The sequence below is a fragment of the Vombatus ursinus genome, unplaced genomic scaffold (assembly GCF_900497805.2).
Source record: "Vombatus ursinus unplaced genomic scaffold, bare-nosed wombat genome assembly UNPS02005286.1, whole genome shotgun sequence".
In the NCBI taxonomy this organism is placed as follows: Eukaryota; Metazoa; Chordata; class Mammalia; order Diprotodontia; family Vombatidae; genus Vombatus; species Vombatus ursinus.
Window position 1 is genome coordinate 15,313,902 of NW_020945064.1, and position 20,978 is coordinate 15,334,879.

A 20,978-nucleotide genomic window follows, 5' to 3' on the forward strand; every position below is an offset into this window, starting at 1 on the left:
TGTGTGTGTGTGTGTGTGTGTGTGTGTGTGTGTGTGTGTGTGTGTGTGTATAATTTTGATAGCTTATACTTCACAAGGTATCTTGAGGTTTGGGGACTAGATTTTTTTCTTCCCTACTTATTTATTCTATCATTTTCCTCCCCCCATATAACTGAGACAATTAGCTCTTTTGTTTCCTGTAGTTTTCATTTATGATTTCTTGAAATATAGGCTCTGAAAAACCAGGCTTTGATAAAGCCCATTGGGATTCAAAAGGAGTTACTTGACTATGCCTTTAAACCCAAATCACTCTGAATCTCACTGACTGGCCAATGATAGATCCCAGCCCAAGCCTCAGTTGCTCACTGTTTGGGTTTTGATGGTTCAGAGTGAATGTAAACAGCAAATATTTCTGTTTTGGCCAGAAATTCTGAAATTCTTCCTCTTGTAGACTGATTCTTCTGTGAAGGCAAACTAGGCCATCTTTTGTTTGTTTGTTTGCTTGTTTTCAATTTATTAATTTTTACTTATCAACATTCACTTCCATAAGATTTTGAATTTAAAATTTTCTCCTCCTCCTTCTTTCCCAAGATGGCATGCAATCTGATATAGGCTCTACATATATATTCATATTAAACATATTTTCACATTAGTCATGTTGTAAAGAAGAATTAGAACCAATGGGAGGAACCACAAGAAAGAAGAAACAAAACAACAAAAAAAAGAGAGCAAATAGTATGCTTTGATCTGCATTCAGACACCATATTCTTTTTCTGGATATGGATAGCATTTTCCATCATGAGTCTTTTGGAGCTGTCTTAGATCACCGCATTGCTAAGAAAAGCGAAGTTCATCGAAGTTAGTCATCACACAATGTGGCTGTTACTGTGTACAATGTTCTCCTGGTTCTGCTCACTTCACTTAGCATCAGTTCATATAAATCTTTCCAGGTTTTTCTGAAGTTTGCCTGCTCATCATTTCTTATAGCACAATAGCATTCCATTACATTCATATACCACAACTTGTCCAACCATTCCCCAATTGATGGGCATCCCTTGATGGGCACCCCCTCAATTTCCAATTCTTGGCCACCACAAAAAGAGCTGGTATTTTTTGTACATGTGGGTCCTTTTTCCATTTTTATAATCCCTTTGGGGTACAGACCTAGAAATAGTTATTGCTGGGTCACAGTTTTGGAGCCCTTAGGGCATAGTTCCAAAATGCTCTCCAGAATGGCTGGATCAGTTTACAACTTGACCAAAAATGCATTAGTGTTCTAATACTAGACCATCTTTTGTCTTTTTTTTTTTTTTTTTTTTTGGTGAGGCAATCGGGGTTAAGTGACTTGCCCAGGGTCACACAGCCAGTAAGTGTCAAGTGTTTGAGGACGCATTTGAACTCAGGTCCTCCTGACTCCAAGGCCAGAGCTTTATTCACTGCACCACCTAGCTGCCCCCTCAAGTATTTACATCTAAAGGCAATACGTAGCAAATGAATTTTTATTTTCTAAAAACTGATTTTTACAAACTGAATTTTCTTTCCTACCCACAATGTCAACCCCTCAACCCCAATTAAGCATTAAAAAAACAAAATCAAAACTCTCACAACAGATACGTACAGTCCAGCAAAACAAATTCCCACATTAGCTGTGTCTAAAAGTCATGTTTCATTCTTTTAAAATCCATCACCTCTGTGGTAGGAGGTGGAGCCAGTGAAGATTTTCAGCCAGGGAAGTGATAACGTCAGATATGGTTAGACTTGGGCATCAGGTAGATTACTTTGACTGCTGTGTGAAGGATAGACTGGAGAGAGGAGACTGGAAGGAGACCAATTAAGAGATTATTCCAATATTTTACATGAAAGGTGACAAGCCAGTTCAGTGTTAAACATAGAGAAGAAGATGATTCTATAAGACTTGGCAACTGATTGGATACAGGAAGAGACAGGAATAGAAGACTGAAGGGTGACTCTGAGATTACGAACCTGAGTATATGGAAGAAGGTTTATCCTCAATTGAAACAGGGAAGTTTGGAGAAGAAATGAGTTCATTGGGAGGAATATAATGAGATCAGTTTTACATATACAAAACTTAAGATAAGGATAGAACATTTGAGTTAGAATGTCAAGCAGGCAGTTACGGAAACAGGACTGGAGTTTAGGAGGGGAATGAAGGCTACACAGATAGATCTGGGAGATGTCTACAGAGATTGTAATTCAGTTCATGAGAGCTAATGGTATCATCAAGGGAGAATGTATAGAGATAACAGAAGACCTGGAACAGTGTTTGAGATACAGTCATGCTTAGGGGTCAAAAAGTAATTACTTATGCCTTAGGTCAATATTGAGCATCAGATCAATGAATTTGGAAACAAGATAAAAGACTTTCATTGCTTCTAAGTATTCTGTTCTAAAGATGTTGTACTACGCACTGAGCTTATTTTCACCCAATACAAACAAAAAAGTTTCTACCCAAGCAACTTTACAAGAAACCATTACAATAACTCCTTGTACCTGGTGTGTAAGTAAAACGTTGAGACTGGCTTTTTTTCCTCTTGCCATTACAAAGATAAAACTGCACCTGCACCGCAGCTTTAACTGTTCTGTTATGGTATGGAGGAACTTCAAGGACAATGTTCGCCTAAGTGAAAATTCAAACAAGATAATATTACACTTACAGCTAAAAATGAAAAGCACCTGTTAAATTTAGCATAACAAGGTGACAACATTTTAGATAATTTTGGCAGTGACTAGAAATACACTACTAAAATATACTGCAAGTGAAAAAATTTAAGCTTTCTATATCAGCCTGGATGTAGCTTTTCCCATAATTTTTTGGAGGTCAAAACATGAAAATAATTTTTCTCTCAATGGTGCTGTTACAGAAGAAATAAAAATTCATACTGTTACATAGCACTTGCCAAAGAAATTTGAACTGTAGTGTAAATATGTCCCTATTAAATTTTAAAATTACATTTTTCTCCTTTAGCTTCGGAATCCATGTTTAATCATGTAAACAGGAGCCTGCAATTTAATAACTGCTTTACATTTCTTAAATTTTTTTTTTATTAGGAACCCTCTAAATTAGAAAATAATCAATAAACATTTATTAAGTGCCTACTACGTGCCAGGTACTGTTCCTGGGGGATACAAAAATAGATAAAATACAGTCCCTACCTTCAAGGAGCTTACAATAAAATGGGGGAGATAACATGCAAGCATATATATTAAGCAAATTATATATAGGATTAATAGGAAATAATTAACAGAGAAAGGGCATTAGAATTAAGGGGGTGAGGGTGGAGGTAGGGGTGGGAAAGACTTCCTGTAGAAGATGGAATTTTAGTTGTGACTTAAAGGAAGCCAGTAGGAGGAGCTGAGGAGAGAGAACATTGCAGACCTGGGGACAGACGGAAAAAAATGCCTACAGCTTATATATAGTGTCTTGTTCATGGGACAGCCAGGACACCAGGGTCACTGGACCAAAGAGTGCGTGGTGGGGATATAAGAAGACTGGAAAGACAGGAGGAGGTTACGAAGGGCTCTGAATATCAAAGAGAGCATTTTTTTTACTTGCTCTTAGAGGCAACAGGGCACCACTAGAGTTTAATAGGGATGGGAGTGATATGATTGGACCTGTGCTTTAAGAAAATCACTTTTGTGGCTGAATGGAGGACGGATTGGAGTGAGAAGAGACCTCAGACAGGTTGACCCAACAACAGGTTATTGCAATAGTCCAGGTGTGAGGGGATGAGGTCTGCACCAGAGTGGTCAGAGGAGAAAAGGGGGAATGTTTGAGAGATTTTGCATCAGCGAAATCTAAAAGCCTTGGCAACATAAGGGATAAGAGTTAGAAAGGAATCCAGGACGACCACTAGGTTGAGAAGATGGTGTTTGCCCACTAAAGTAATATGAAAGGGGAATAGAGAGATGTTTTAGGGGGAAAGATGATGATTCCTGTTTAGGATATGTTGAGTGTAAGATGCCTACTAGATATCCATTTTGAGATGTCTGAAGGAAGTTGGAGATACAAGATTGGAGATATGTAAGCTGACGCTTACCATTAATTTTAGAACATTACTAAATCTTGAAGAGAGGGTAAGGAACCTCTGTTTCTCAGTTTAAACACCTTGCAACATGCTGTATAAAGAAATACTTGAAATTACTGATCTGGGCCCAGTGCACTTGGTCCATGCTTTCTACATGTCTAGGGCTGTAAGTTCAAGGAATAAATACCCCTCCATTCCCACCTTAAACTTCAAACTGGCTACTATGTGGCTATCCCATTCAGAATGGAATTTCTGAAGGTAGGATAAGGTGTCTAAAGTGCTATGAACAATAAACAGTCTAAGTCCAATAAATAGCCTGAGCAGTTTTTTCAGTTTGTGTTAGAAGGGAAAAGGGCTTATAATACATTTTTCAAATACAAACTTCTGAAAAAATCTTTTCCCTTACCTTACTCTAACCCAAAATAGATGTTACACTGAAATAAAATTAATTTTTATTATTTATTTAAAAGTTACTTTCTCTACCTTTCCCCAAATAACCCCTTTTCACTTTTGTATTATGAGGGCCAGGCCGGTTGCGTTTTTAACTCTGTTTCCAATTCCTAGAACATTGCCTTGTACACAGTTGGTACCAAATAAATGTTTATTGTTATTAAAGTGATGTTTTAAAATACTTCAGTTAACTAAGGGAAAAAAGGTTCCCACTGACTTAAAAGAACAGCACATAACTAATTCAGTTTTCCCATTTAAAGAAATTAATCAAGAATACTTTCTAAAGGAAAATAATTAAATTTCTCACCCCTTGACACTTTTCCCTAATTATTTTTCCTTCTACTTCCCACTGAGGACGTCCATCTGTTGAGAGAAATGATTCAATTTACAAATAATTCAGGTTATAAAGCACATGAAAACATTCAGTAAGACCATTATTAGAGGATTAAAAATTAAATTTTAAGCAAGATATACTTATGTAGTTGAACATCGTTACAGGGAATGTATTTCCCCTAAAAATACCCAAGCTCCTTTAATAATTTAACTCATTTACGTCTTAAGCAAAAACTATACCATAGTTAGATATGCATTAGATTCTTTCAAATGTGCAGTATTTTAAAAGGTCATAACAAGATTGCTATTTCAGTGCTATATTAGTCCCTTTGTGGCACCAAAAAGTTAGCATAGCTGGATTTATAAGAGCAGGTTTTAAAAATCTGCAAATCTGCCCAATGAGCTACTTTTATGATTCAATAAGCAACAAGCTTCAATGGACAAAGTCACTAACAGTTTGTAGATGAGTAAAACCATAAATATTTTATTTTGAAGAAAACTAATAGATTATATTTTTTTGCAGCCTTTCTATTACACAATAGCTCCTTCACAGATGACAGATGTGGGATGATCTCTCTAAGGTTCTTTCCAATTCTAATAATCTGTGAAGCATTAAATGGGACACTATAATTAAGCATGAAATGTAAGGCTATAGATTCTATCTTCCAGTTAATTTATTGTTTTTCCTTTTTAGCTCTTCCATCAGAGTCTAGTATGTCTGCAAATTCTAAATCCCTCTTCACCAAGGGTCACTCCTATTGCCCCCAGAAGAAGCTGCCCCTTAAGCCACACTCAAAACTTCCAGGACCTCCGGAGTATTATGTTAATTTTGAGCACCACATATTAGGAAGGTAGTGAAGGGTATCTAGAAGATGGCAACCAAAAGTCAAATCTGTCCTCAAATGCTTACAGTGACCCTGGGCAAGTGACTTAAGCTCTGTCTCAGTTTCCTCATCTATAAAATGGAGATAATAGCAGCACCTATTTTCTAGGGTTGTTATTTGGATAAAATGAGATAATATTTTAAAAACACTTTGCAAACCTTAAAGTGCTATAAGTGCTTCTTATTGTCATTATCATTATTATTATTATTATTATTATTATTAATCATGTCACATAAAAATTAGCTGAAGAAACTGGGGGATATTTAGCCTGAATAAGAGATGTTTTGATGGAACATGGCAGCTGTCTTCCAGTATTTGGAGGGCTTTCTTGTGGATTAAGACTAGAGTTGCTCTGTTTGCTTCTAGGTAATACAAGGTACATAAAACATAAATAGGAACATTTAAGCTTGACAAAAGAAAAAACTCCCCAATACTTCTTGTTGTTCAGCCCTTTTTCAGTTGAGTCTAAGTATTCCTGACCCCATTTGGATTTTTTTTTTGGCAAAGATATTGGAGTGGTCTGTCATTTCCTTCTCCAGCCCCCAGTACTAAGAGCTACTCAAAAGTTGGAATTTGCTACAGTGGGAGGTAGCATACTATTCCCTCTTCAAAGATCTTCAAAGCAAAGGCTAGATTACTATTTGTCAGAGTATGAGTTACCAAATATTTTTTGTGTCATGGACTCATCTGACAGCTTGATTAAGTCTATGAGACTCTTTCTCTGAATGTTTTTAAAATTTTAAAACAAAACAAATAAGATTATAAAGGAAACTAATTCTATTAAATTAAATTAACCATCTGTGGACCCTTTGTGGATCCATGGACCCTAGGTTATTAACTCCTGCTTTAAAGGGAGTTCTTGCTAAGGCATGGTTTTGACTAGATGGCCTCTAAGATCAATCAACTAATTAATTAATCAATAAGCATTTACTAAATACCTACTGTCAGGTAAGGTGCTAGGCACATGGTCAGAGCTGAGAGTAAGGAAAATCACTTTAACAACTATGCAGAAGATAGAATGGATGAGCCAGGGAGACCAGGCCACTGCAGTAGTCAAGGTGAAAACTAAGATGGTGGCTTTGGGAGGAGAAATAAAGTGTCTATGAGAGAGATGTGGGAACTGAAGAGCAATATAGGAATTAAGAATAATGCTAGTTATAAATTTTGGGAGTCTGAAAGAATCGTGGTGCCTTCAACAGAAACTGGGAAGTTTGGAGGAAGGTTATACTTGGAGGCAGGGAGCTAGTATAATTAGTTCAATTTTGGACATGCTGAATTTGCAACAGCTCTGGGACATCTGGTTTGAAATGTCCAAATAGGCAATTGGTGATGTGAGAATGACACTCAAGGGAGATCCTGGGGTTAGACACATAGATCTGTGGGTCATGTGCACAGAGATGACAGTTAAAACCATGGAACTGTATGAGGTCACCAAGAATATGGAGAAAGAAGGAAAGAGGGTCTAAGATAGAGCTTTGGGGGATACCTACAGTTACGGGATGTGATACAGATACTGACCCAGCAAAGGAGACTGAGGAAATCAGACAGGTAAAAGGAAAACCAGGAAAGAATACTGTCATGAAAACCCAGAGAGGAGGGAACAAGATGGATGAGGACTGAGAAAAGATCACCAGATTTAGCAATTAAGACATCACTGGTGACAAGCAGTATGATTTCAGACAAACCTGGAAAGACTTATATGAACTGAAGCAAAGTGAAGTGAGCACAACCAGGAGAAAATGGTACACAATAACAGTAATACTGTACACTGATCAACTGTAAATGACTTAGCTATTCTCAGCAATACAATGATCCAAGGTAATTTCAAAGGACTCATAATGAAAAATAATTATCTACCTCCTAAGAAAGAATTATCTAAATGCAGATCAAAGCATACTATTTTTCACTTTATTTTTTCTTGCTCTGTGGGTTTTTGTTTTTGTTTTTTTTGGTGAGGCAATTGAGGTTAAGTGATTTGCCCAGGGTCATGCAGCTAGTGAGTGTCAAGTGTCTGGTCTGAGGCCGAACTTGAACTCAGGTCCTCCTGATTCCAGGTCCAGTGATCTATCCACTGCAACACCTAGCTGTCCTCTGTTTTCTTTCACAACATGACTAATATGGAAACGTTTTGCATTATTGCACATGTATAATCTATAGCAAATTGCTTGCTGTCTCAAGAGAGTGGGAAACGGAGGGGGAGGGAGGGAATTTGGAACTCAAAATTTTAAAAAACGAATGTTAAAAATTGTTTTTACATGTAATTGGGGGAAAAGCATTATTTTAAAAAAGATGTCACTGGCAATTCTGATGAGGTCATAAAACAACACAACATAAAACAACATAAAACTGGTTAAGGAGTAAGAGAAAAGAGGAAGTGAGGCAATTAGTATAGATAGCTTGGCTGAGGAAGGGAGTTAAAATTTAGGATGATAAGTAATGGGGTGGTAGATCTAATGAAGAAATTTTTTTTTTTTTTTTAAAGATTAGGGAGGCTTGGGGGGGGCGGAGCCAAGATGGTGGAGTAAAAGCAGTGACTTGCTTGAGCTCTCCCCCAAACTCCTCCAAATACCTGTAAAAAAAAATGGCTCTAAACAAACTCTAAAGCAGCAGAACCCACAAAAAGACAGAGTGAAACAAATTTCCAGCCCCAGACAACCTGGATGGTTGATCAGAAAGGTATATCGTGCTGGGCTGGGAAAGGAGCGCAGTTTGGTGTGGACGCGCAGGTCGCAGCAACCCTGGAGCAGGCCTCAGAGGACTGAATTGCGGGCAGCTGTGGCGGTTTCCAGACTTCTCAACCCACAAAAGCCAAAGACAACTTGGAAGGTCAGCGGGAAAAGTCTGTGACTGTGGTGAGAGAAAAGCTAGGTCTCAGCTGCAAGTCCTGAGCGTGGCCTGGGGCAGTGGTTGCCTCCTGAGCTTCTGGCCCACAGACTGAGGGGGAATCCAGTGGCTGATCAGAGGGGGGATTGCAGGGATCTCTTTGCCAGTGCTGAGGCAAGAATCTCTTGCTTTGCCTGTGCTTGGATCTGGGTCACAGTTCTGAGCTACAGTCCTGGGGCGAAGAGGAGCGCTGGCATGATGGAGCTTGTTGTGGCCCCTTATCATAGAACCTTGGAAGAACTGAAAATTTTCAGGTCCCTAAAAGTATCTCTGAAAACAGCTGTGCAAACTTCCAAAGCTTGGGACAGTACATTCTCCACATTGGAAGTAGACTCTTACCTTAACAAAGAGTTTAAAACTCAAGTAATTGGCCGGGATCATGAGTAAGCAGCGCAAAAAAAGTCAGATTATATTATCTTACTTTGGTGACAAAGAAGATCAAAACATACAACCAGAAGAAGACAACAAAGTCAAAGCTCCTACATCCAATGCCTCCTAGAAAAATATGAGTCAGTCCCAGGCCTTGGAAGAACTCAAAAGGGATTTTGAGAAGCAAGTAAGAGAAGTAGAGGAAAAACTGGGAAGAGAAATGAGAGTGATGCAAGAAAATCATGAAAAACAAGTCAACAACTTAATAAAGGAGACCCAAAAAATACTGAAGAAAATAACACCTTAAAAATAGCCTAATTCAAATGGCAAAAGAGGTCCAAAAAGCAAATAAGGAGAAGAATGCCCTAAAAAGCAAAATTGGCCAAATGGAAAAGGAAGTCCAAAAGATTACTGAAGAAAATACTTTCTTAAAAATTAGAGTAGAGCAATTGGAAGCTAGTGACTTTATGAGAAACCAAGACATTGTAAAACAAATCCAAAAGAATGAAAAATTAGAAAACAATGTGAAATATCTTACTGGAAAAACAACTCTGGAAAACAGGTACAGGAGAGAGAATTTAAAAATTATTGGACTATCTGAAAGCCATGATCAAAAAAAGGGCCTAGACATCATCTTTCAAGAAATGATCAAGGAAAACTACCCTGATATTTTAGAACCAGAGGGCAAAATAGAAATGGAAAGAATCCACCGATCTCCTCCTGAAAGAGATCCCCAAAGGAAAACTCCTAGGAATATTGTAGCCAAATTCCAGAGTTTCCAGGTCAAGGAGAAAACATTACAAGCAGCCAGAAAGAAATAATTCAAGTATTGTGGAAATACAATCAGGATAACACAAGATTTAGCAGCTTCTACATTAAGGGACAGCAGGGCATGGAATATAATATTCCGGAAGGCAAAGGAGATAGGATTAAAACCAAGAATCACCTACCCAGCAAAACTGAGTATAATCCTTCGGGGGAAAAAATGGTCATTCAGTAAAATAGAGGACTTTCAAGCATTCTTGATGAAAAGACCAGAGCTGAATAGAAAATCTGACTTTCAAATACAAGATTGAAGTGGAACATGAAGAGGTAAACAGGAAAGAGAAATCACAGGAGACTTATTAAGATTGAACTGTTTACATTCCTGCATGGAAAGATGATATTTGTAACTCATGAGACCTTTGTCAGTATTAGGGTAGTTGGAGGGAAAAAATTATATGTATGTATGTATATAGATAGACAGATAGATAGATAGGTAGATAGATAGACAGACAGATAGACAGATAGATAGACAGAGGGCACAGGGTGAGTTGAAGATAAAGGGGTCATATCTGGAGAATAAAATTAAGGGGTGAGAGGATTATACTAGGAGAAGGAGAAAGGGACAGGTAGAATGAGGTAAATTATCTCACAAAAAAAAACAGAAAAGAAAAGGCTCTTAGAGTGGAGGGGAAACAGGTGAAGGTAAGAGGGAATGAGTAAATCTTATTCTCATAGGATTTGACTTAAGGAAGGAATAACATACATACTCAATTGGGTGTGGAAATCTGTCTTACCCTACAGGAAAATAGTGGTGGAAGGGGACAAGAGAGTAGGGGAATAATAAAGAGGAGGGCAGATTGGGAAAGGGGGTAATCAGAAGCAAATACTTCTGAGGAGGGATAGGGTCAAAAAAAAGAATAGAATAAATGGGTGGGCGGGATAGGATTAAGGGAAATAGAGTTAGTTTTTCACAGCATGTCTACTATGGAAGTGTTTTGCATAACTGCACATGTATAACCTATATTGAGTTGCTTGCCTTTTCAATGAGAGTGGGTGGGGAGGGAGGAAGGGAAAAAATTTGTAACCTAAAGTTTTAAAAACACATGTTTAAAAAAAAAAAGATTAGGGAGGCTTTGGCATATAAGAGAAAAGGGATAGAACGAGTAGATAGGAAGAGTTTGAAGACTGGACTGGGATGGGGTATGATTGAGGGAGACAATCTACCGTAGAAGATAGAAGGAGAGGGGCAGCTAGGTGCTGCAGTGGATAGAGCTTGGGCCTTGGAGTCAGGAGGACCTGAGCTGAAATCTGGCCTCAGAAACTTAACACTTACTAGCTGTGTGACCCTGGGCAAGCCATTTAACCCCAACTGCCTCATCAAAAAGCCAAAAAAAGAAAGAAAAGAAAAGAAAAGAAGAAGGCAGAAGGAAATGGGATCAAAGGCATATGTAGAGAGGATGTTTTGTCAAACAGAAAGGTCACCTCATTATCAAGAAGAGAAGAGGTTTGGCATACCTTCTGTAGGGAGTGAGTAAAAGAATCAATTATAGAAGAAACAAAGAAATGCTTTGGTACAGTGAAAGTCCAGTCAAGGTTCAATAACATAACAGTTATGGTACTTCTATTCAATAGCACATGAGGAGTAATGAGGGATGGTGGGAGTAATTCAGGGCTAAAGTTTGGCAAAGAGTGAGCTGCAAAAGGACAATGGAGTGGGGGTCTGAAGAACAGAAGGCACCATAAAGCTGAATTGGTTACAATGTTGAAATTGTCAAGACTGGGGAGACAGGAATGCCAAAAGGTAATAACCTTAAAAAAGTACTTAAGGGTAGAAGGATTAAAGGTCATGATGAGGGTAAAAAATAGGTTTAGGAGGAGTGAGTCAAAAAGAGATGGAATTTTAGAGGATGTCATTCAGAGGAATGTCAGTGTTTTTGATCAAGAAAGGAGGAGATTTGTGGGTAATGGTGAGGTACAAGGTGTGACTATATGCATGGTTAAGGTAGAGTGGGATTTGAACAGACTAAAGAACTGAAATGTTAAGGTGTCTGAAGAAACATCAAGATGAATGTTGAAATCCCATTGTTAGAGAGGTGAGGAAGTCAGTGAGCCAGGTGGCTAACAGCCGCCATGATCCAAATAGGGTGAAAATTTTTAATAAGTCCTTTCTATCCCTGTGATTTTGTGACTTGGCTAGAGACTCTGCCAGGAGGTCTTCAAACTTAATGTAAATGAACAATGCTTCTAATTTTGAGGTTATAGATTATATTAAAATTAAAATTTATTACATACATGACAATGTTAAAAATCACTAGTTTTTATTAGGCCCAAGCACAATGACAAAGGTCTCGAGAGAGCCTAGGCTTTTCTCTTGCTCAGGAAAATCTTTAACTGTAGAAGTTAATGCACTAGGAACTCTCCAATATACATATAATTTCGGAGCGATAAACTCCCTGCCTTTGAAAGTGGGGCTGAAAATGTTCCTTATTCAGACTAGCTTCCATAACATAGCTAAATATGTAGGACAGATAATTAGTCCTATAACAGTTTGCACTCCCAAGAGTGCCTAGCAGAGCGTCTTATATATAGTCAAGGAACAATAAGTGATTCTTCAACATGACGGCAGACAGAGATCACAAACCATTTACACTTTCTCATTCTGTGCATCTCTCGTCCACATCTGTCTATAAACAATCCATAGAATGTTTATCCAATTTTCTGAAGACAATTTGTGGCTACCAGTACAGAACGTGGTCCATCATATATGTGCTTATTGATGTTTAAAAAATAATATGCTCAATTACTTGGCAATAGAAATGAAACAGAGTCAGATATCACATCGTGGCCAATAATAAATATTCACTTGAATACTCTCATACTTTTCCTACCTGAACCCTTACCAGAGAGCTTTTAATTATAACTTACAAGTGTTTAATGGCTTATACCTGAACTGACAGACTAGCTCAACTAAAAAGACCAAATTTATTTATTCAGAATTTATTAAAAGCTTATTACATGTCCATGTGCTAGGTGCTGAGAATAAGTAAAAATAAATAAGATTCTCTTCCTTTGATGAGCTTATAATTTAGTTAGACAGCTAAGGTTTGCCCACAAGTAGCTATTACATAAAACAGAATATTATAACTACATAGGAGATATAAAAACAAATCTTTTATCAAAGTTCCAAATAATGTGACTCAATGCTAGTTTTCCTTTAGGTTTGCTTTATATTTTTTCCATTATTTAAAAAAATATGACATATCAGGTGGCCAAATTTGATACACCATGTCATCCCATGGAAAAATATTCTGAAATTACATAAAACAGTGTGAAAACGAGAATTAATAAATATCACATACATACATCCACATCTTAGAAATATTCAATACATAAAGTAAAATACAATTGGATTTGTTCTTTATAAATTATTTTCCAGTCAATTTTCAGAAAGCATTTAGGAGTAAATAGTTTTTCAACTTATTTCAAAAAATTGCTACTACTGGCTAGGCCTGGTAGCACTTGCCTGTAATCCTTGCTACTGGAGAAGATGAAGGTGGCAGATAGTTTGAGTTCAGAATTTTTGAGCTATAGTAGTTTTAAACCAATTGAGTGTCCACATTATGTCTGGCACCAACATGGTGAACCCCTGGGATTGGAGGAGTCACCAAGCTGCCTAAGAAGGGGAGCACTGGCCCAGGTCGGAAATGGTCAAGCCTTCCAGGCTGATCAGCACTGAGAATAACCACTGCACTTCTAGGTGCATTCACATGGGAAGATCTAGTATCAAAAACTAAAAATAAAGCCCCATAAAATTGCAATGCCTAGGGATGGAATTTCACTTGCAAAGTGTAAGGACAGTTCAGCAGATAGCTTTGGTAAAAACCAACCACTAGTGAATTAACTTTGAAAATCTAGGGGTAAAATGTTTTAGTTTCTTGAAACTACCCTCCCTCTCCACCCCCTAAATTCCTCAGTTTAGACATTCTATTACCTTGGCCTTTTTCAATAAAGATGATTTTAGATTCTGGAAGAAAATTTGATCCAGTCACCACCATTTCATGACCTCCATTTACTGGACAACTGTTGATACTGTACTTCTCAATCTGAGGGAGTTCTTGAGCAGATCGCTGTGCTATTTTTCCCCCCAAAGAGTTGAATAAAAGTATGTATTAATATGTAAGCTTCCAAGCATAAAGAATACATTTTTTAAAAAATGAAAATGAGAAAAATTATATTACACTTAATAGACTAACATTTCATATAATTAATTTTACTACAAAACTTATAAGATTTTAAAAATAATTTTATATTATTTAATTACAATAGACTATAATGGAATTTAGGGATATTGTTATACCATCATTATGACATTATGAATTCACATGTTCAGGCTTGGGAGTAGAATCAAGATTTTCAGATTCAAAGTTCAATGTGCTTTCTACTATTCTGTCTCATTTTTATATGCCAAATATAAAAATCAGCTTGCTTACTTTATTGTCATACTAGGTTATTTAAATTCTGTGTCTAAATCTGCTCTTCTGACCTAAACTTTGGATAGCAAATGAAGAGAAGACAATCTGTTGGTTATTATTAAGGAAATTTTAAATAGATACCATCATACTCACTTACAGCATTCAACAGGTATGGAAGCAGTCTGCAGAGATAAGACTTTTCCATTAGGCTGGGGTATGTGTGCACGAAAGACAAGACGCACTCTAGTATTCTTTCTGCCAATATCAGTCTCTCCTTTTCGAAGTTCTATATCTGAATTGCGAAGTTTTAAAATACCTGCACAATCAATACTAGAGGGAAAACATAATACTTTACTTCCTGATTCACAAGCAATAGTTCTAGAAAACCCAGCAATTTTAGTTTTGTATTTTTAATCTGTTTTTATAGATTACTATGAACTAAAAAAGTTATCACCTATTGGCTAATTTTCTAATGATGAATCTTTCCATATTTAGCTAGATTAGCCCTAAGGCAACAGACAAAATATGATGCTGCTGCAGTCATATTCAAAACCTTGGTAGAAATTGCCAGAATGTTCTTTTTCTACTGGTACAGTTTTTGAGAACCCCTGGTTATCTCTGCAGTATGATTAAAGCATCAAAATGGGAATTTCATGGAATGGTTGACCCCTAATTTCTTTTAAACTTAAGTGTTAGAAAGGAAGTCTAATGGTAGCAATCTTGTTGTTATCATATATAGTTATCATATAATTTAAAACCAGGCTAAGAAAGGAAGAAATATGGGTGATCAAAAGAATTTTTTGTAATGGAACGCTTTTGGAACAGAAAAGTGAAAAGAATAAGAAACACTGCATAAAGTCAGGGCAGGAAAGTACAACCATGGGGCTGAAATATCCCCATCAATCAAATGTTTGATTACTGACTAGTATGTGTATCAATAAATACCATTCCGTCATGTTAAAACTTGGTTTTCTAAATAATCTACATTTATGACTGTTTAAATGTTAAACAGTATTATGGCCAACAGTAGTAATGAATATTATTAAGAATATGTCCTAAATTAACATATATGACCAACCAAAAGAATAAACAATAAATACTATATAGCAAATCTCTGTTATTCACATAAAGAAAAGAAGGGAAACAGTGTATTAGTAAAAAATTAAAATTAGCTGTTAGTTTTCATTGCTCTGGGCGGTTTCTGATTATGGCTTCCTTTGTTTTTATCTTAAGGCACAATCTGTAGCCAGAAACCAATTTGTAAGCTTAAATCCTAAAGAGTTTGAAGGATGATAATTAGCAATGAAAATTAAAAGAGGGAGATCTGAGAAACTGCTTCGTATTCTAATGTGAATTTCTAAAATCTAAAAACATTTTCAAATGTATAGATAAAATGCACAGAAAACAAATGAGGTCTTCAAATAAACCATGTGCAGCAAGATGATGAAGTTTTATAAGCAGAATTACTGTTTTTCCAGTTCCAGAGATGCTCATTGAAATCTAACAGAGTGGTGGCTATCCATGTAAACGTGACAAAACTCAGGTCTTGGTTTCTATTAGACAGACTCTTCTTCTTATAAATCATTATACATAGAATGCTGGCAGGGCAAGGCAGTGATTCTGGTTTACAGCATTTGGATTCATTTTAGTTAAAGCCTCACTGTACAAAAAGGAAAAACTGCGAAGATTTAGATTGGAGTTATCACAAATACCATTTGCCATAGTTTTCTGAACAAGAAGTCAGATTGCACTGCTTGTATGTGTTATTGGGGGAAAATATGTACTAAATGCTATTTAAAAACACTCTACCTTCTCTATTAGTTTAAGGGAAAATACTCAAGAAATTGAGACAGGAACAAAGCTTATTCAATTCAACTGCAGTTATAAAAAATGGAAGGGGAGGGGGGTTGATGGTGAGTGGGAGAGTAAGTCTCAAGTCCCAGTTGTACATATGCCATTTAACAAAGAAGAGTCCAATTTAAAATGTTCTTCAGACTTGTAAGGTGACAACTTTACCTTCAGATAAATTAAATAACTGACACAGACGTTATCCCTAACTAAAACATCACCTTCTTATGTTAGATGCCTGTCCTGAGCTCCTTTAATGCTAGTATCTTGCCTCTAAGACTCTCTAATTTATACTACCTTTTTTTATACATGGTTATCTGCAGTGCAAAGTGATTTCTGCCTCAGCAGTTGGCACTCTGAATCAAAGGAATAGGAGGTGGGAGGCTGGGGGTTTCCTTGCCATAAGGTAGGGAAAGAACCAGTTAATGGAAGCTCTCATCACCATTTCCTATATAGCACTGGTACAAGATCAGCTTCCCATGACTTGTTACTCCAAAGAGAAGTGAATTAGAGGCATATATAGGTAGCAGCAAGTTACGCTCTGGCACCTTAAATCTAGAAATACTTGGGGTTCATATACCACATACACAGGGAGGCAGAAATATACAGTGAGAAAAACCCTGGATCTGGAGTCAGAGGATCTGGGTTCAGATTTCCAGCTCTACCAATGAGGGGTAGGGAACAGGCATTCATTCATCAAGCACCTATTGTGGGCCCTGGCTCACTACGCTAAGGGTTTTACAAACATCAGCTTATTAACCTGCAAGGTAGGTCCTATGATACCTATGTTACAGTTGAAAAAGCTGTCTGAGGCTGGTTCTGAACTCAGATCTTCCTGAATCCAGGCCCAGTACTCTATCAACTACACCTCCTCAGTTACTCCTACAAATTTCTTATACTCTTGGAGCTTCAGTTTCCTTTCTTGTAAAAGGAAGGAGTTTAAGAAGTAGAGAAGGAGTTGTGAGTGGAAAAAGTTTAAGAAGCCCTCGACTAAATGACCTCTAATTCTAAGCATACTGTTCTTTTTGCTTTCCTGACAATCTTCTTGAGTCTCTTTCCCAGAACCTCAAAGATAATTTTGTCCAAAGCAGGGCCTATACAAGCAAGCCCAATTAAGGGTGATCTAAATTCATACCTATTTGGTTGACTAGGTTGCCTATAGTCCAGAATGAGACAGATTGCTCTTAGAAAAAAAAAATTCTCTACTATAGTGTTATCAAGCAAAAATGAAGACATATATTATCACTATTTGTATCACACACACACACGCACACACACACTTTTATTTTTCTTCATTATCACAGAATTTCCAGTCCATGTAGGGTTAAGTAAACAACATACCTGGCTGACATATTATTTTCAGGAAGAAGTGGAATTTCTAAAACTTTTGTGCTGGCAATTATTATTTCTTGGCTAGCAGTAGCAACAGTCTTCCCAGTGATTCGGTGCACCTGATAGAACGCATGTGGTCGTAGGTAGCGATCATCAGCTGTTCCAATGAACATCTGTAGATTTATTGGTTTTTCATTATAGCCCAGGAGCTAATTAGAAAAAAATACACATAAATTTGTATTTCCAAAGTATAACAGAATATTGATAGTATGGTTACTTTTTTACTATTTCATTCTTTCTCTTTGTATCCCTAGCTCCTGGCACAGTGTCTGACAGGTCGCAGGCATTTAATAAATGCTTGTTGATTGATCTGTTACTTCTGTTGCATTTATAGCACATGAATAAAACGCCATTTGAGTGAATTAATAGTCATGGATTAATTACAAATTTGGGGTATTTCTTTACAGTGATAAATGATTCAGAGCAACAGAAGAAACATATCACAAACCCTAAGCACTTTTAATTTCTGAGAAGCTAGAACCTGTTTGGGGTGAATGGTAAGTTAGATTCTCAATACATTGCACATCAGCAGAACATGCAAATTAGCTAGAAATAGGGACACAGAGAAGCCAGTATCAGAATTTTATTGCAAGCTCCTTTAAGGCAGGGGTCACATTTTATACTTTTTCAATAAACTCTGTTCAGGACCCAGGTTTAATACACAGAACATATTTAAAGACTTATCTGATTTGACTATCAGGAAAGTTTATTCACAGGTCAATAAAAAGTAAATTTACTTCTTTAGTTTGAGATAAGTCGTTTACTATTCAATAATATACTGAATAACTTTGAGATTTCTGATAAACATTATTGCTGAGCTAACATTCTGAATAGTTATTGGCATGACATAACAAAGAAAAACATTCAGCAAAACAGCAAAGTGTTTTTCCATTTAAAGATCAGGTTATTTAAATGAAATAATTTTAAAAGAGGTAAGCTGTTCTTTGGCTCCATCCCTGGTGTTACGTATTTTGGGGAAAGCAAAGTATCTTAGTATGTGAAAGCAAATGCAATTTTCTTTGCTGAAGAGTTGTTTTTTTTTTTTTTTTTAGGCAATTGGGGTTAAGTGACTTGCCCAGGGTCACACAGCTATTAAGTGTCAAGTGTTTGGTCTGTGGCCACATTTGAACTCAGGTCCTCCTGACTTCAGGGCTGGTGCTCTATCCACTGCATGAAGAGTGATTTTTAAACTTAATTTCAGCATAATATATATACCAACTATTTCTCCCCTCTTTGCATTATTATTTTAAAAGTCATTTTAGCAACAGCTAGATTTTCTGCTTTTTCACTCTATTACTCAACTCTGGGTTTCTTGGCTTGAGGCACGCTATTTCAGAAGAGGATATGTAGCAAGAGCTAGGAAATAGAGCTAAAATGCTTTAATACTGGTACAATAATTCTATCTTGCTTGCAGATTTCTCACTTTTACCAATCAACATTCATTTATTAAGCTCCCCCATGTGTCTGCTACTGTGCACTGCACCTAAACTCTATGTATCCCAGCTTCCAATTTTTAACTGTTTCAGGTGCATTTTCCTCCTTTAATCAACATTGTAGAAATAGACATAACCATTACAAGCACACACAAGTTACAAGTGGTGCCCTACAAGTAGGCTAAAAGGGTGGGAAAGGCTAAAGAATAACAAACACACAGTCAACTTCAATGATTCAGTCATCTGTGTGGAAAGCACAAGGCCTCTGCTTTTCAGGAGATACTCTGGAGATGTGTTGCACTGATCACTAGTGGTCTACCACTCCAAGACTTTACAAAGAGGCAGAGAGTTGTGGGAATTTGCCTGCCCTGTTTTGTAAAGATATTCTACTTTGTACTTTCTATCACCAAACAGCTCTTAGACTCTTTAGCTCAGGTCAGTGAGCTCTACACTTTGAGAAACACTTGAACTAAGGAGTAAGATTGGAAGAAATAATGACTTTAGAAAAGTAATGTTCTCTCTTGGAAGAAAACAACCCAAAGTGACCATCTGTTAGGAGTATCAACTGTCGGTAACCTGCAGTGAGAACATGGCATTTGCTGCCATGTAACTAATTTATACACTTACCTAATTACCAAAGAAAGTTAAAGTATAAGCTAGTATACTATAAAAGAAATACTTATTATTAAGCAGTCAAGGAACTCAGAGCACCATCATGTTTCTTTTACTGACCTTTCTCTTCCTCTTCCAGGAATATCTTGCTGCCATCTCCCAAAGATAAATATATCACTTTCACAACTACCCTTAGCACTAACAAGGTCCTCGTCTCAACTTTCCTATCTCTGTCAAGAGCGCTTCCACTCTCTCGGGCACTGAAGGTTTAAAATCTTGGAATCATCTTTGACTAACAGTTCACATTTCTTTATAGATCACTGAGATCTATATCTACCTATATTTATGCTTATCTACCATTAAGCAGATAAAACAAATACTAGTATCTACATTTTCAGATGAAGAAATTGAGGGTCAGATGTTAAGTAACTGATAACATCTGACAGCTAACAAACAGGAGAGCTGGAATTCAACCTTCTGATTCCAAATCCTGTGTTTTTTTCCTACTATGTTACGATATGCAACCCTTTTCCTTTTATATCCTATTGTCTACCTAATCAGTTCCAAATTTGTTAATTTTTCCTTAAAAATTCATTTTTTTCAATTCCACTGCCACCAATCTGGTTGAGGTTTTCACATAGCTTGGAACACAACGATAGACTCCTAGCTGCCCTCTTACATACCATTACCAGATGAATCTTCCTTAAACGCTGTCTTAATTAAGTTGCTCTCATGTTTAAAAAGCTTCAATGGCTTGCAATTTCCTATGACATGAAATCTAAATTTTTCCACCTAATTTTCAAAGTCCTGTATAATTTGGCCCCAAGTTACACCCCCTTCACAGGTGTGTAATCAAACCAGTCCAATAATAATACTATGTTCATTCTTGCCAATACACCTTTGCTCCTGTTCCCTACTTTGAAATGTCCTTTCCTTGTTCTCTATCCAACATCTCTCTAGTACCTAGCCTTTAGTAGAAGGAGATGTGGACTTGAAGCCAGAAACCTTGATTTAAATTTTAAATCTTCCATTCATTAGTTCGTGAACATAGGCCAATCAATCAAAACAAAACAAAACAAAAACAACAAAAACAAAAAAAGACACCCAAAAAACCAACACCTACTATGTGCCAGATACTGCTCTAAAAGACAGGGCTACAAAAATAAATAAATAAAAAGACAGTCCCTGCCCTTAAGGAGTTTACAATCTAATGGGGAAGACAACATGCAAATAAATATATAAAAAGCAAGCTACATACAGGATAAACTGGAAAACAATTAACAGAGAGAAGGCACTGGAATTAAGAGGCATTGGGGAAAGCTTCCTGTACAAGATGACATTTTTGTTGGGACTTGAAGGAAACCAGGGAAGTAAGTAGTCAGAGCAGAAGAGGGAGAGCACTGGAGAAAATGCCCAGAGCCTAGAGATGGAGTGTTTTGCTTGTGGAATTACCAGGAGGCCAGTGTCACTGCATCGAAGAGTATGTGTCAGGGACTAATGTATAAAAAAGAC

General features: G+C 37.0%; 1 protein-coding gene across 2 annotated transcripts in view; it reads right to left on the reverse strand.

Annotated features, from left to right (window-relative positions):
- Positions 1-20,978, reverse strand: part of NFATC3 (nuclear factor of activated T cells 3) — a 180,051-nt gene that overhangs the window by 54,081 nt on the left and 104,992 nt on the right. For both annotated transcript variants that reach the window (XM_027846877.1, XM_027846879.1), the window contains exons 4-8: positions 17,371-17,570; positions 14,339-14,511; positions 13,701-13,841; positions 4,783-4,838; positions 2,491-2,617 (exon numbers count right to left, since the gene is read on the reverse strand). In XM_027846877.1, coding sequence (XP_027702678.1) covers positions 2,491-2,617; positions 4,783-4,838; positions 13,701-13,841; positions 14,339-14,511; positions 17,371-17,570 — 697 coding nt within the window. The remainder of the gene's footprint in view (positions 1-2,490; positions 2,618-4,782; positions 4,839-13,700; positions 13,842-14,338; positions 14,512-17,370; positions 17,571-20,978) is intronic.